This window comes from Chionomys nivalis, chromosome 19 (genome assembly GCF_950005125.1).
Source record: "Chionomys nivalis chromosome 19, mChiNiv1.1, whole genome shotgun sequence".
Classification (NCBI taxonomy): Eukaryota; Metazoa; Chordata; class Mammalia; order Rodentia; family Cricetidae; genus Chionomys; species Chionomys nivalis.
The window spans coordinates 61898477-61912240 of NC_080104.1; the positions used below are offsets into that span (position 1 = coordinate 61898477).

General features: G+C 53.0%; 1 protein-coding gene across 4 annotated transcripts in view; it reads left to right on the plus strand.

Annotated features, from left to right (window-relative positions):
* The window catches only part of Tnxb (tenascin XB), a 59993-nt gene that overhangs the window by 34755 nt on the left and 11474 nt on the right, over positions 1-13764 (plus strand). For all 4 annotated transcript variants that reach the window (XM_057751686.1, XM_057751687.1, XM_057751689.1 and 1 more), the window contains 6 exons: positions 45-341; positions 753-1076; positions 5929-6243; positions 6637-6960; positions 12262-12576; positions 12952-13275. In XM_057751686.1, coding sequence (XP_057607669.1) covers positions 45-341; positions 753-1076; positions 5929-6243; positions 6637-6960; positions 12262-12576; positions 12952-13275 — 1899 coding nt within the window. The remainder of the gene's footprint in view (positions 1-44; positions 342-752; positions 1077-5928; positions 6244-6636; positions 6961-12261; positions 12577-12951; positions 13276-13764) is intronic.

Genomic DNA, 13764 nt, shown 5'->3' on the forward strand with positions numbered 1-13764 from the left:
ACTCCTTCCAGAAATACAAAGCTTCTGTTTTCTGTTGTCCGCAGACTCTATTGAAGAACCTACTGAGGCCTCTTCCCTGAAGCCCAGCCTGGGCGAGCTGACCGTGACAGACGCCACCCCTGACTCCCTGAGCCTCTCCTGGACAGTCCCCGAAGGACAGTTCGACCACTTCCTGATCCAGTACAGGAACGGAGATGGGCAGCCCAAGGTGGTGCGGGTGCCAGGGCACGAGGACCAGGTCACCATCCCCGGCCTGGAGCCAGACCACAAGTACAAGATGAACCTGTATGGCATCCACAGTGGCCAGCGTGTGGGCCCCGTGTCTGTTGTCGGGGTGACAGGTGAGTGGACATTGGAGACTCAAGGTGGGACCCACTGGGAGGGGGACACTCAAACTATTTGGTGACAGCTGGGTAGGGATCGGTGGCTGGGTGCTGCTAGCACCCCAGATCTGCTCAGCCCCACAGACCTGCGTTGCTAACGCTAAGGTCTGCCTTTGTGTGCCTTCTTCTGGGCTGGCCAGTCTCCCTGGGCAGCAGGGTCACAGACAGCTTTGCTGTGCTGGTGTCTAGGTCCCCTCAGCTGACCCAGGAGCTTGGGCATGATGTCCATCTGTCAGCTGATCAGGACCCCAAAGCCCCAAGGTGGGCTTCTCTGAGCCGACCTCAGAACCACCTTGGTAACTGTGGCTACTCTGTCCTCACTTGAGGGCACCTGTGGGGACCCTGCTCACCTGTCTGTCCCCTTCTCAGCTGCAGAGGAAGAGACCACCAGCCCCACAGAGCCCAGCACAGAGGCCCCAGAGCCCCCTGAAGAGCCGCTCCTGGGAGACCTGACTGTCACAGCATCGTCCCCAGACTCCCTGAGCCTCTCCTGGACCGTCCCCCAGGGAGACTTTGACTCCTTCACTGTCCAGTACAAGGACAGTGATGGGCGGCCCCAGGTGGTGCGTGTTGGGGGCCAGGAGAGGGAGGCCATCGTGAGAGACCTGGAGCCTGGGCGCAAGTACAAGATGAACCTGTATGGACTCCATGATGGTCAGCGTGTGGGCCCCGTGTCCACCGTGGGCGTGACCGGTGAGTATGAACTGGGGTTTTCGGGGCGTGTCTCCTTCCAGGGCTATGTGGCCCCCTTCTCTTCCCAATCCCAGAAGGCTAAGATTTGGTTTCCTTCCATGTTCTTCCTGCACAGCCTTGGCCTTGTTCACAGTCTTTCCTCACTCTGTTGTGGTTCCAACAGGGGAAACGACTCACACAGCAAACCACCTTCTAGTGTTTTCCCGGTTTCTTTCTCAGCTGCAGGGGTCTTTGTTTAAGCCACATTCACACTCATACACAGATAAACAACTCAACAGCGTCCTAGCTAGGGGTGACTACATGGCATAAACAGCATTTGTACCCTGGCGATACTTTAGCGTGGGGACCACACACGTGGCTCAGAAGTTAAGGAAACCCGGTTGGTGTCCCAGCACCTATGTCAGGCAGCTCACAACTGCTTGTAATTCCAGTCCCAGGAGGATCTGATGGTTCTGGCTTCATATGCACACACACACACACACACACACACACTGAAGGAGGAGAGAGACAGACAGGCACAACACATGATTAAAGATAAAAATAAAAAACGGTTTGAGACAGTGTTTTTCTGTATAGCCCTTGCTGTCCTGGACCAGGCTGACCTCAAACTCACAGAGATCTGTGATGTCAAAAGCAGCCTGGACTACAGAGGGAGATCCCATCATAATAAACAATGACACACAGCTCTAGGCTGAGTTAAGTCCTTGATGTGAAGGCAGAGGACCCGAGTCTGATTCCCAGGACTCACGGAAAAGAGCTAGACAGGGCTGTACAGGCTCTTAATGGCGGAGCTGGCGGGGTAAAGGCAGGAAGCTCCCCAGGGTTCTCTGGCCAGTCAGCTGAGACAAACTGGTGGCCAGCGAAAGACTGTGCCAAATAAGTGGTTCATGCCTGTGGAGCAACAGCCACACGTGTTCTCAGGCGCACACACACACACACACAGACACAGACACACACACACACACTTGAGTTCCATGATGGACAAGGGCTGTGTGGCACAGTTGGGCACTGGTGAGAGGTAGGAATGGGCGCTTGGTGGAGGAAGTAGTTAACTGGGGGCATTTTCTTGGACCCTTCCTGGATTCTGCTTCCCTCTTTCCTGATCACCATGATGTGGCTGTCCCACCACACCCCCTCCCCAATGGACCAACACTCCCCCAAAGTGTGGGTCAGAATAATCTTCCCTCCCTCAAAAAATAAAATCCAAGATGAGGGAGAGAAAAGGGGGCAGCAGAGCCCAAAGATTCCGTAGGTGCTAATCACAACCAGTTGACAATAACCAGCAAGGCAGGGGAGCAGGATGAGGGGCAGCCCACGGCGCCCACGGCGGTGTGCCTTGAGAGACGGAATGCGGCGTTCTGCACATTGCTGGGTTGCCTTGTTTTTTTTTCCTGTTTTAATCTGTTCTGCATTGTGTGAATGTTCCAACACGGCAAGCATTTCTTTCCCTCCCTCCACGCATTCCTTTTATAATCACAGAAAAGCAGAAAAATGCAGCCTCTCTCCCTTAGCACTCCATCTGTCTCCCCTGTCACCCTGGCAACGCTGTTCGTTTCTAATTATGAGAAAATTAAATCTGCGAGTCCCTAAGCAGCAAGGGGACAGGTAAATCACAGGTGCACTCAGGCCCCATCCTTGGGGACACTGTGAGGGGTGGGTTAAGCCACTCAGCCACAGAGGGGCCAGCTTGTGAGTCTCCTGTGCCCTGGTGGCCATCTAGGTGGAGCGATCAATATCTCACAGTCTCCCTGACTTGACAGGTCTCGTTTCTGTACGTGTGTCCTGTAGGCTGCAGGGTTGTGGGGTGTGGGAAGAACTGGGGAGCCACTGAGAGTTTGCAGCCTGGGGTAAGCTGCCGATCCTCACCCATGGCTGTTTCCTGTCTCTTTACCTCCTGTCACTCCTCATAAGGGCAATTCTCAGCTCACGGCAAGTAGAGAGGGCGGCCGGCTTATCCCCGGTCCCCATGTCCTTGCCCTCCCTCTCCATCTGCATCACTGCCCCTTCCCATCTCCCATCACCCATCAATGTTCCGAGTCAATGACTCCTTCTCAAGCCTGCATTTTTTGTGGTGTGAAGAACGTGGCAGCCACGAGCAAAGCTGGAAAACTAGAGAACAAAAGCTCGGTCTGGCTTTGACCCAACAGCCGCCATTAGTAACTGTGAGCTCTTGACCATCCTATGTGAAGCCCTGGTGGCTTCCATGTCTAGCACCCCCACCACCAGCAAAACCAAACCCAAAGCCAATGGTTTAACTGCTCCCCTAATGAAACCAAACCAAAAGCCAACGGTGTAAGTACCCCCCAAACAAAACCAATCCAAAAACCAATGGCGTAAGTGCCCCCCTCTGCTTTCTGCATGCAGCATCTGAGTTCTCTCATGCAGCATCGGGTGCTCCCATGCGGCGTCTGAATGTTCCCATGCAGCGTCTGAGTGCTCCCATGCAGCGTCTGAGTGCTCCCATGCAGCAGGCCCCTGCTTTTCTGAGCGCCAGTTGGTGGTAGTCATTTACCTTGTGACCGCATTAATCATCATTTTAATGGTTATCCGATGCTCTCTGGTGAAAGCCCTGTAACAAAACTGATCATCTGTTACGGGTCGTTTGAGTCCTGACACATTTTGCTGTCATGAATAATCTCATTATAAATTCTTCCATGCTGTAACTTTTTCCTGCTCTTAATAATTTTCTTAGGATAAGTGCCCAGAAATGGGATTATTGGGGCAAAGGAAATGAGCAGTATTTTGGCTCCTGACACGCACGGCCTAGTTGCATCCTGAAGGTGTGTGGCAGGGCAGCCTGACTAAGACAGGACAGCGGGGCCCTCCAGTCTGTGGTGACCAGAGGGCCACTGTGAGGCCACATGAGCCCAGGTTTCTGCTTGAGGAAGTTTATCTGCTGGATGTCCTTAACATCTGCATGGTCCCAAGTCTTCTCTCAGGTCAGAGGACTCTGAGAAAGAGATCCCTGCCCGGAAGCTCCAGAAACCCCAGAGGCTACTTCAGAGGGATCCAGTGACCGCAAGGTCCTCCCCAGACTCCCTGAGCCTCGGATGGGTGACCCAGGTGGTAGATGCTGGGGGACAGAAGTACTGTGGGGGTTGGACCGTGTCCATCCTGGGTACATTGACCTGGATTCAGAAATTGTCCCCTTGCAACCAACTTCGTGGAAGCCTCTGCTCTTAACCATCAGGGACTTCCCTCAGCACAGGTCGGGGTACAGTAGGGCCATCCTGGGTCTTCTAGCCTGCATTCTTATCGAGATACAGCATTAGCTTCACTCTGGTGATAAGAACCTGGTATAGCCAGGCAGCTGCGGCGCTGGCAGGCAGAGGGAGAGCGAGTTCCAGGGACAGGCTCCAAAGCTACAGAGAGAAACCCTGTCTCGAAAGCAAAAAGAACCTGATATAACCAACTGATAAAAGTTTTGCTTTGGCTCGGTTTTTGGTGGGCTGCCCTGTTCCTTCAGAGCCTGTTATAGTGTTATAGACTAGCACATCACAGCAGGCCAGAGGAAAGGGGGAGCGCCCAGCCTCACTGCCTCTTCCAGGGCTTCCACCAGGCCACACCTCTTACGGGTCCACCTCCTCCTGCCCCAACCACCCTAGGGACCGTCATTTCATGGCTAGGTATCTGAGGGCCAGCACGGCTCCTCACAGCCAAGGAGTTGGCGCTCCATGGGAATGTGTGGTCCAGCAGTCTTCCTGCCTCCATGAGTCCTCACAGAGGCTCCGTCACCATGGAAACAGTGAGAGGATGCTGGGATGCGGTCTTAACTGTACACACCTCCAGTGTATCAACAAAGTGCAGGTGCAGACTGCATCAATGGGGAACCTTAAGCCTGGGAAATTGATGGGCTCCTGAATGATGGGTTGGTTCACAGCCAAACAAACATGAGCTTGGTGGAGAAGCCTGGGGACAGGTGGGACCTAACAGAGGACACCTAAGCCAGCCTGCTCACAGGGAACCTCCCAGACCTGAAGCCTAAGAGGCACGAGTTTGGGAGCAGCTTTAGGAAGAGTAAATCCGACCTAGCGCAGAGACCAGCAGGCTAGAAAAAGTATGGTCCAGAGGAAACCAAAGGATTTCATGAGATGTCCTCAGGCGGTCTTAGGATACACTGGGGGCAGCTCAGGAAGTCTGGTTCTGTGTAGAATGCTGGCATTTGGGTCAAAAGATGGGTCTATGCACAGCTGGGCTGCAAGGCTGAGCAAGACAAGGAGGGCGTAAGGAGGGGAGGGCTGGGTCGTGGGAGATGGTAGCCCATCCCCGGGTTCCGGGCCGGTGGCTGAGGCGGCTAGGAAGGCTCTAACAAAAGTCTGGGACACTCTGAGTCTGGAGGCAGCTGGGTTGAGGCAGGTCCACGGTCAGACTGGGGACAGAGATCAGAGCCTAGTGAGGGAGATTACAAGGAGAGCAGTCTCAGAGAGGCTCCGAGTAGTGGCCATGCGGCCATGAAAAAGCTGATGCGGAGGGAGGGACGAGGTCAGTGGTGTTAGCAGCTGGAAGGAGAGGGACAGTTGAGGTGGGGTGCTCGGGGTGGCAGCGTGGAAAGGGCGGAAAGGTATGGGGGAGCCACTGAGGCCAGTGTGTTTGCTATTTTTTTAAAAACTCATTTTTTTCAATTTTTATTATTACTTTTTAAATCGTCATTATTATGTTTTGAGACAAGGTCTCACTTCGTAGCCCTGGCAGACCAGGCTGGCCTTGAACTCACAGAGATTCACCTGCTTCTACCCAGCACTAGGTTTAAGGTGTGTGCCACCACACCCAGCTAGGCTTTGCTTTTATAAATCGTCCTTTACTCAGAAAGTAAGGACAGAGAAGACCTAACTGTTCCTGTGTGTGTGTCCAGATCCAGAGGAGGAGACCATGACCACACAGCCGGTGCCAACCACAACCCCTAAGAAACCCATCCTGGGCGAGCTGACTGTGACAGACGCCACCCCTGACTCCCTGAGCCTCTCCTGGACAGTCCCCGAAGGACAGTTTGACCAATTCGTGATCCAGTACAAGAACGGGGATGGGCAGCCCAAGGTGGTACGGGTGCCAGGGCACGAGGACCAGGTCACCATCCCCGGCCTGGAGCCAGACCACAAGTACAAGATGAACCTGTATGGCATCCACAGTGGCCAGCGTGTGGGCCCCGTGTCTGTTGTCGGGGTGACAGGTAAGTGGACTGTGGGAGACCAGGGTGGGACCCATCAGGAAGTGGAACCTACTGTTCTTTGGTGACTAGTAACTGGGAAATCAATGGCCAAGAACTACTCAGTACCACAGGCTGGCTGTGAGTAAGACTGTGGCAGCCTGTCTGTCTTCCCCTGGGGTTGGTGGATCTTCCTCGTGACAGGGCCACCAAGATCTTTGATGTGCTGGTGTCCAGGTCCCCTCAGCTGACCCAGGAGCTTGGGCGTGTTGGCCAGCTATCAGTCAACCAGGGACACCGGACTCCAAGAGGGGGCTATCTCTAAACTGGCATTGGGACCTCCTGGTAGCCATACCTCCTCTCCAAGAGCAAAGGACACCTGCTAGGACCCTGCTCACCTGTCTGTCCCCTTCTCAGCTGCAGAGGAAGAGACCCCCAGCCCCACAGAGCCCAGCACAGAGGCCCCAGAGCCCCCTGAGGAGCCGCTCCTGGGAGACCTGACTGTCACAGCATCGTCCCCAGACTCCCTGAGCCTCTCCTGGACCGTCCCCCAGGGAGACTTTGACTCCTTCACTGTGCAGTACAAGGACAGTGATGGGCGGCCCCAGGTGGTGCGTGTTGGGGGCCAGGAGAGGGAGGCCATCGTGAGAGACCTGGAGCCTGGGCGCAAATACAAGATGAACCTGTATGGACTCCATGATGGCCAGCGTGTGGGCCCTGTGTCCACCGTGGGCATGACGGGTGAGTGAATGTCAGATGGGTCTGTGCGGGTTGACTCATTCTCATTCCTCCTTCTGCCATCTTTGTGGTAACTCTTGTTCTCAAAGTAGCAAGGCTGTGTGAGTGTGTGAGCACCTCACTTTTCTGGAGGTTGATATATATATAGATAGATATAGATATAGATATCATATATATTAAAGGCTGCTCAGTCTACATAGGACACTAGCAACAAGCAAGGTATTCCACACAAGTCTGGCATACTGAATCATGAGTTCGATAGAGTTACTTATAAGAATATGGGTGAAGGTTTACTTGCAGAAACATGGGTGACTCAAATGCAGATGTATTACATAAAAGCTGACCTCAATGTGGACAATGGCTCAGGAAAGATCTATTTTTGGAGCCTTCTCTAGCTCTCCTGCAAGGAGCTGCTAATGTTTAGCTAATGTTGGGACAGACATTGTGAACTTTGTAAGTTTCAGGAGCTTCCTGAGACTTGTGAGTTGCTTCCTGAGCCTTTTAAGCTCCCATTGCTTCCCAGGTGTTTTGTTTTTGAAACAGGGCCTCTGTATATAGCCATGCTATGCTGTCTTGTGATTCACTCTGTAGACCGGGTTGACCTGGAACTCACAGAGATCTGTCTGCCTTTGCCTCTCCAGAGCTGGAATTAAAGGCACACAACACCATACCTGGCCACTTCCTGAGTTCTACTGAGCTTTTCTTCAATAGGGAATGCTTCAGGTCTCGAGAAACAGCAGCACAATGCTGTGTTCCTTCCTCTGGCTTTTAGATTTTTCTGCTTTCTGCAGTGTTCCCTGAGCCTTGGGAGTAGAGGATAGAAATGCTTCGTTATTTTCATTCTTCTTTTGCTGAGTATTGGACCATGACGACATAGCCACTGTCTAGGGACAGTAATTTCACCAGTTATGAGACCTCATGGTATACGGTATACCTCTAACTGCAAGGAATAAGTTTCCTTGCATGATTAATTGGTGTTGGTAGCAGCCACAATCCACGGATGCAGACACGGATGTTTAGAAGGGAATCCGACAGGTGTATCATATCCATCTAATAAAGCAGCAGTTGTTGCCTCCTCATCAGAGCCTATGTCTTCTCCAGCCCCAGGCTTTCGCCCTGGCTTACAGCACAAGACGTGAGTTCCCTCCCGGGAAGCAGACTTTAAGTCTAATTATTGTGCCCATAATGCTTGTGACACATTGTTACAGGGGTCTCATCTTGCCTGCATTGATGGTTCTCTAGTATTCGGGGTTTGTAGACAAGCAGGACTGTTGGTAAGGATTTCCCACATCAGCCTGCATGGTGCCTGTCAGGAATACAAATGCCAGCCAAAAGAAGGGAGCTTCCAATGGAGTCTCAGTCTGATTTCTCCATGTTCTGCAGCAAGTGTGCAGCGTGCAGCAAGTGTGCAGGGTCTTCCGCAATAGGGATTCACCAGTGAGTTTAGTGTTGCAACCAACAGCGTTTTCTATAGCTTTATGTTTTGTGGGGTCTCAGGGGCCTCCTTAGCCTGAAGAACTCATAGAATCAGCCCACTCCTCACATCAGACCCTTACACAACCTTATAGCTCTGGCAGTGCCCCCTCCCATTCATGGAGGGCACCTTCCTTTAGGCTCTTTAATTCATTCCTTCCTGTTCTTCAGATGATTTTACAGATACTTAAAATATTCAGAGATTAGCATGATGCCATCTCTGTCATCAAATGCTTTCCCAGAGGTGGACAGAATAACAATGCAGGGTCCCAGACCCATCCCATGACAAAATGTAGGGCTATGAAGACAGCCCTGGGGTGCTCTGAAGATCTGTGGTTAGCCATTCCAAATGAACGCAGAACTGGCCTTGGGGTCCAGAGCAAAGGTGCTACCAGTAAAGAAACATCGCCAACGCTCAGGACGGCACACAAAGATCCCATTGTCTCCATCAGCTGTTGTCCCGAGAGAGGGAATTGAATACAGGGCATAGACGGAGTGTGCATTGTCCTGTTAGCCTCCCATAATAGAGATGCTTTCCACGAACCATCCTCCTCCTCACACAGGATGCTGCTGTTTCTTTACGAACACTGTGTATCTCTTTGCCCTGGATGGTCCTGAAGGACCCGGCTAGGCCCATGCACTCTAACCTACCGCGCCTGCCACTGGAGCTGGGTCTCCAGTTCCGACAGGCTCCCAGCCATCATGTGGCCTTTAATCTCTGTCCCTCACATGGATCCATACTTTCTCGCAGGGAGAAAAGTGCATGCACGCTCTGGAGGTGATAATTGTCCTCCCCTAGGTCAAGTTCAACCTTTTGTTCATTCATGTATGTTACATCTGAGTGTTCTGTCTTCATGCGCACCAGAAGGAGCCTGACCCCATTACAGATGGCTGTGAGTCACCTTGTGGTGGCTGGGAATTGAGCGCAGGACCTCTGGAAGAGCAGCCAGTGCTCTTAACCACTAAGTCATCTCTCCAGCCCCAAATTTAACCTTTGGAATCTGCATTGTCCTATGATTTCTGTCTTCTGGGAGCTGTTGCTTGGGCTGTAGAGCCTATCAGAAAGCTGCTACCACAGCATTTGGCGTTCGGCTCATTTCCTTGTGGGAACTGTCTGTACGCTAATCTTGTCACGTTTCCCTTTGAGTGACCGGGCCAAATCCTTTAATCTGCCTTTCCTTCCTCTCACCCCCTCTCAATTGCTTCTGCATTTTATAAAGAGTTTACATACCATTCAGAGTCATTCTGAGCTCCCAGAGATTCTGGGCCATGAAGGTCATATCCCACCCCGGTCCCAGCAAGTCGCTGAAGCACTGTGTAGCTCTGGCTGGTCATGAACTTGCTATATAGACCAGACTAGCCTCAGACTCACAGGGATCCACCTGCGTCTGCTTCTCCAGCACCAGGATTGAAGACAAAGGCACATAACATCACATCTGGCTACAGATCTCTTTCTTAGCATTCCTGGGAGTATGATTTTGTCTGATTTCATGAACTGGGCATCTACTCATTCCCAGTTCCCTCCACCCACACCTTCTCCCCTCTGTGGTCTTTAAGCCCTTATATTTATGGGACTAAGTGTCCCCAGTGGCTCATATGGGCCATTTCACCAGGGATTGATCTTCCCCATTTTGCCTTGGGTTATGCAGTCTTTGTCTCGAAGAGGAATGGGCTGTTATGACAGTTTCTCCATCTCCTCTCAGATTAATCCCATCTGCCTCTATTTCACAGCTGCACAAGCAAGGCTGTGGGAGGCTCCTTCGTTATTTTCAGCTTAAAAGCCTTTCCCGGTCCACGCTGCTCAGATACCGCGTGTGCCCTGAACAGCGCAGATTTCCGTACTCAGTTGTTACTCACGCCCTGTCTACATCTGAATCCTGGATTTGCTCCTCTTTTCCTCCTGGCCAGACATAAAGTCTTCCATCCCTCCCTCCCCCTTAGTTACCCAGTTACCAAGGGTTCCAATAGTTTGATCCTAGGACGGGCTTTTTAAAGTGTGTTTAACCTGCACTCTCTTTACCTTGCAACCTGCCAGCTCTAGGACACAGCGAGCAGATACCCCGTCTCATCTTCTTGTCTCTACTTCCCCTTCCCCAACCCAGAGGCCAATGAGCAGATCGCATCCCTATGACCCTCCACCGCTGCAATTCCTCTCTCATGTGGGCAAGTTCTTTCTAAGAAGGTAGCTGAGTTTCTGTTTAAATTCTTTGCCCACAGCAAAGGCCACACAGTGGCCACCATAGCTTGCTTGTCATCTCGTCTCTCCATGCTACTCTTAGGGACTGGAATGCACCCTCTAGTCCATTTGCTGTTTTGGAGACATTCTTATATTTGTGTAGTATAACCCACTCATCAACCATATCCAGTTTAGGAAAATGGACACCCCAAGATCCTCACTTGGACATTCTCAGGTGGCCTGGCTTGGATTGCATATGCAATCTCCTATAGCAGGGAGCATGAAGCCATCGTTGCAGCAAGAAGGCTCACCGTCCCATAGCACATGAAAGAGGTGGCCGTATCCAGGTCACCCTACAGACCCTAGATGCTGGCCTCAGTATCTGTTGCCATGGTCATGTCCCCTCTCCTCCCTAGCTTGCCTTTGCTTCTGTTAGTTCATATCCCAATGCCAATCATGTTGGCTGACTTTCTTGAGGAGACCTGAACATCTATCTATTCATGCCAAGCAACAACCCCAGCCACATCTAGCTCTGTAATGTGTTCACCTGGGTCACTTGCGGGAACGTGGAGATCTTTGCAGGAGTGTGGATAGCTCAGAGGCAGCCGCACTGCGCAAACCCAACTCCAGCACGGTTACAGCTCACGGTGCTCTCCTGAGCTCCTGCTCAGCGTATGCCTGCTGAGAATCTCTCCTCTCTACATTCATGCTTCTGTGGCCATGCTGAGGCCTTGTAAGCCTTCTAAGCTTCAGGAACTTCCTGAGAGAGACTTGAGGACATGCCTTAGACGAGAGGAAACAGCCACCTACCAACCAGACCAGACCCAGCCGTGCCTCCAGAACCTATTATTCTGTCCCTCACAGGACCCCGAGAACCGTGCTGGTGGTAAAAACCCCACAGCCGAGGCACAGCCTCGGAACTTGTTGCTGAGCCCGTGACTGCCTCTGGCTCCTCACAGAGGCTCTGTCTGTGCAGGGTGCATCCACCCACGAGGGAACAGCGAGGAGGCTAGCATTCCCACCATGCACCTAAAAACCAACTTTATTCATTTCATTTTTATTTATTTGTTTATTGTTGCAATTTTCAACTTTATTCCCATGCATCAACTCATTCCTTCCACAAAGAACCCTGTCCCCCGTCCTGGACACTGGGGAGCTGAGTGTCAGCTGTCTCCAGCCAGAGACCTCCAACAACTCATCCCAAACCCTGACCTGGACACTGGGGAGCTGAGTGTCAGCTGTCTCCAGCCAGAGACCTCCAACAACTCATCCCAAATGAGGGCATCTGTGAGGGGGCGGGTCAGGTGTCTAGCGCCGTGTTCCAAGCCTGTTCTGAGCAAAGTCCTGAAGCCGGTGAGGAAGGAAATGACAAAGGGATCCAGCGCAGGGAAGGCCAGGGCAGTGGCTTTGTGGGGCCTGCCCACACATGGTAGAGGGTAGAGGAAGGGGAGAAGTCGTGTGGTGGATAGAGGGGGGAAAACCTAGGCGGGGTGCCAGGAATGGCAGTGCAGAAGGCACGGAGAAGACACATAGTGATCTCTGCGGCCAGTGTCACTTCCGCCAGAAGTCTTCGGAGCTTCCTATTTATAAAAGCCCCTTTGTATGGATACTGAGGACAGGGAAGACATAGCCTGTCCCTCTGTGTGTGTGTCCAGATCCAGAGGAGGAGACCATGACCACACAGCCGGTGCCAACCACAACCCCTAAGAAATCCATCCTGGGCGAGCTGACTGTGACAGACACCACCCCTGACTCCCTGAGCCTCTCCTGGACAGTCCCCGAAGGACAGTTTGACCAATTCGTGATCCAGTACAAGAACGGGGATGGGCAGCCCAAGGTGGTGCGGGTGCCAGGGCACGAGGACCAGGTCACCATCCCCGGCCTGGAGCCAGACCACAAGTACAAGATGAACCTGTATGGCATCCACAGTGGCCAGCGTGTGGGCCCCGTGTCTGTTGTCGGGGTGACAGGTGAGTAGACATGGGAGCCTAGGATTCACTAGGAGAGAGACCATCTGCTCTGGGTGGGGGTCAGTGGCCTGGGACTGGCTAATACCCCAGACCTTCTGTGGCCGGGGCTATGGCCTATGTGCCTCTCCCTGGAGCTGGCGTATCTCCCCTGTGCAGGGGGTGGGGACATTAAGACCTTTGCTGTGCTGGTGTCCAGGTCCCCTCAGCTGACCCAGGAGCTTGGGCATGTTGGCGAGCTGTCAGCTGACCAGGGCCATTAGGCCCCAAGGGGGTTGCCTTTGAACTGGCATTGGGACCTCCCTGGTAGCCATAGCTCCTCCTCAAGAACCAAGGACACCTGCGGACACCCTGCTCACCTGTCTGTCCCCTTCTCAGCTGCAGAGGAAGAGACCCCCAGCCCCACAGAGCCCAGCACAGAGGCCCCAGAGCCCCCTGAGGAGCCGCTCCTGGGAGACCTGACTGTCACAGCATCATCCCCAGACTCCCTGAGCCTCTCCTGGACCGTCCCCCAGGGAGACTTTGACTCCTTCACTGTCCAGTACAAGGACAGTGATGGGCGGCCCCAGGTGGTGCGTGTTGGGGGCCAGGAGAGGGAGGCCATCGTGAGAGACCTGGAGCCTGGGCGCAAATACAAGATGAACCTGTATGGACTCCATGATGGTCAGCGTGTGGGCCCCGTGTCCACCGTGGGCGTGACAGGTGAGTGTTAGCTGTGCCTCTGGGGGAAAACCAGCCCCACACCACTCCTTTTCCAGCCATCATCATGGAAACACCTGTACTGTGCACCAAAGCTGCCTGGCATGTCCAACATCTCCCCAATCATCTTCAGACCCAGCAATGTATCCAGAGCCTGCTTCTTTTTTGTTGGTTGTCTTTTCAAGACGAGGTCTCTCTGTGTAACAATCGTAGCTGTCCTGGAACTAGCTCTTGTAGACTAGGCTGGCCTTGAACTCACAGAGATCCATCTGCCTCTGCCTCCCAAGTGCTGGCATTAAAGGCGTGCACCAGCATGGCCTGGCCAGAGCCTGTTTCTAAGGAGATCCTGGGAAAAATGCTGCTGGTTCATGGATCAGCCCGGAGCAGCAAAGCCCACAGCAGAGTTGTCAGCCCTTCTCTGGGATGTGCTAGCAGCGCTCCTCACAGAGCGGCTCTAGCCCTGTGAAGTTCTCTGGCCCGGAGAAGTGGACG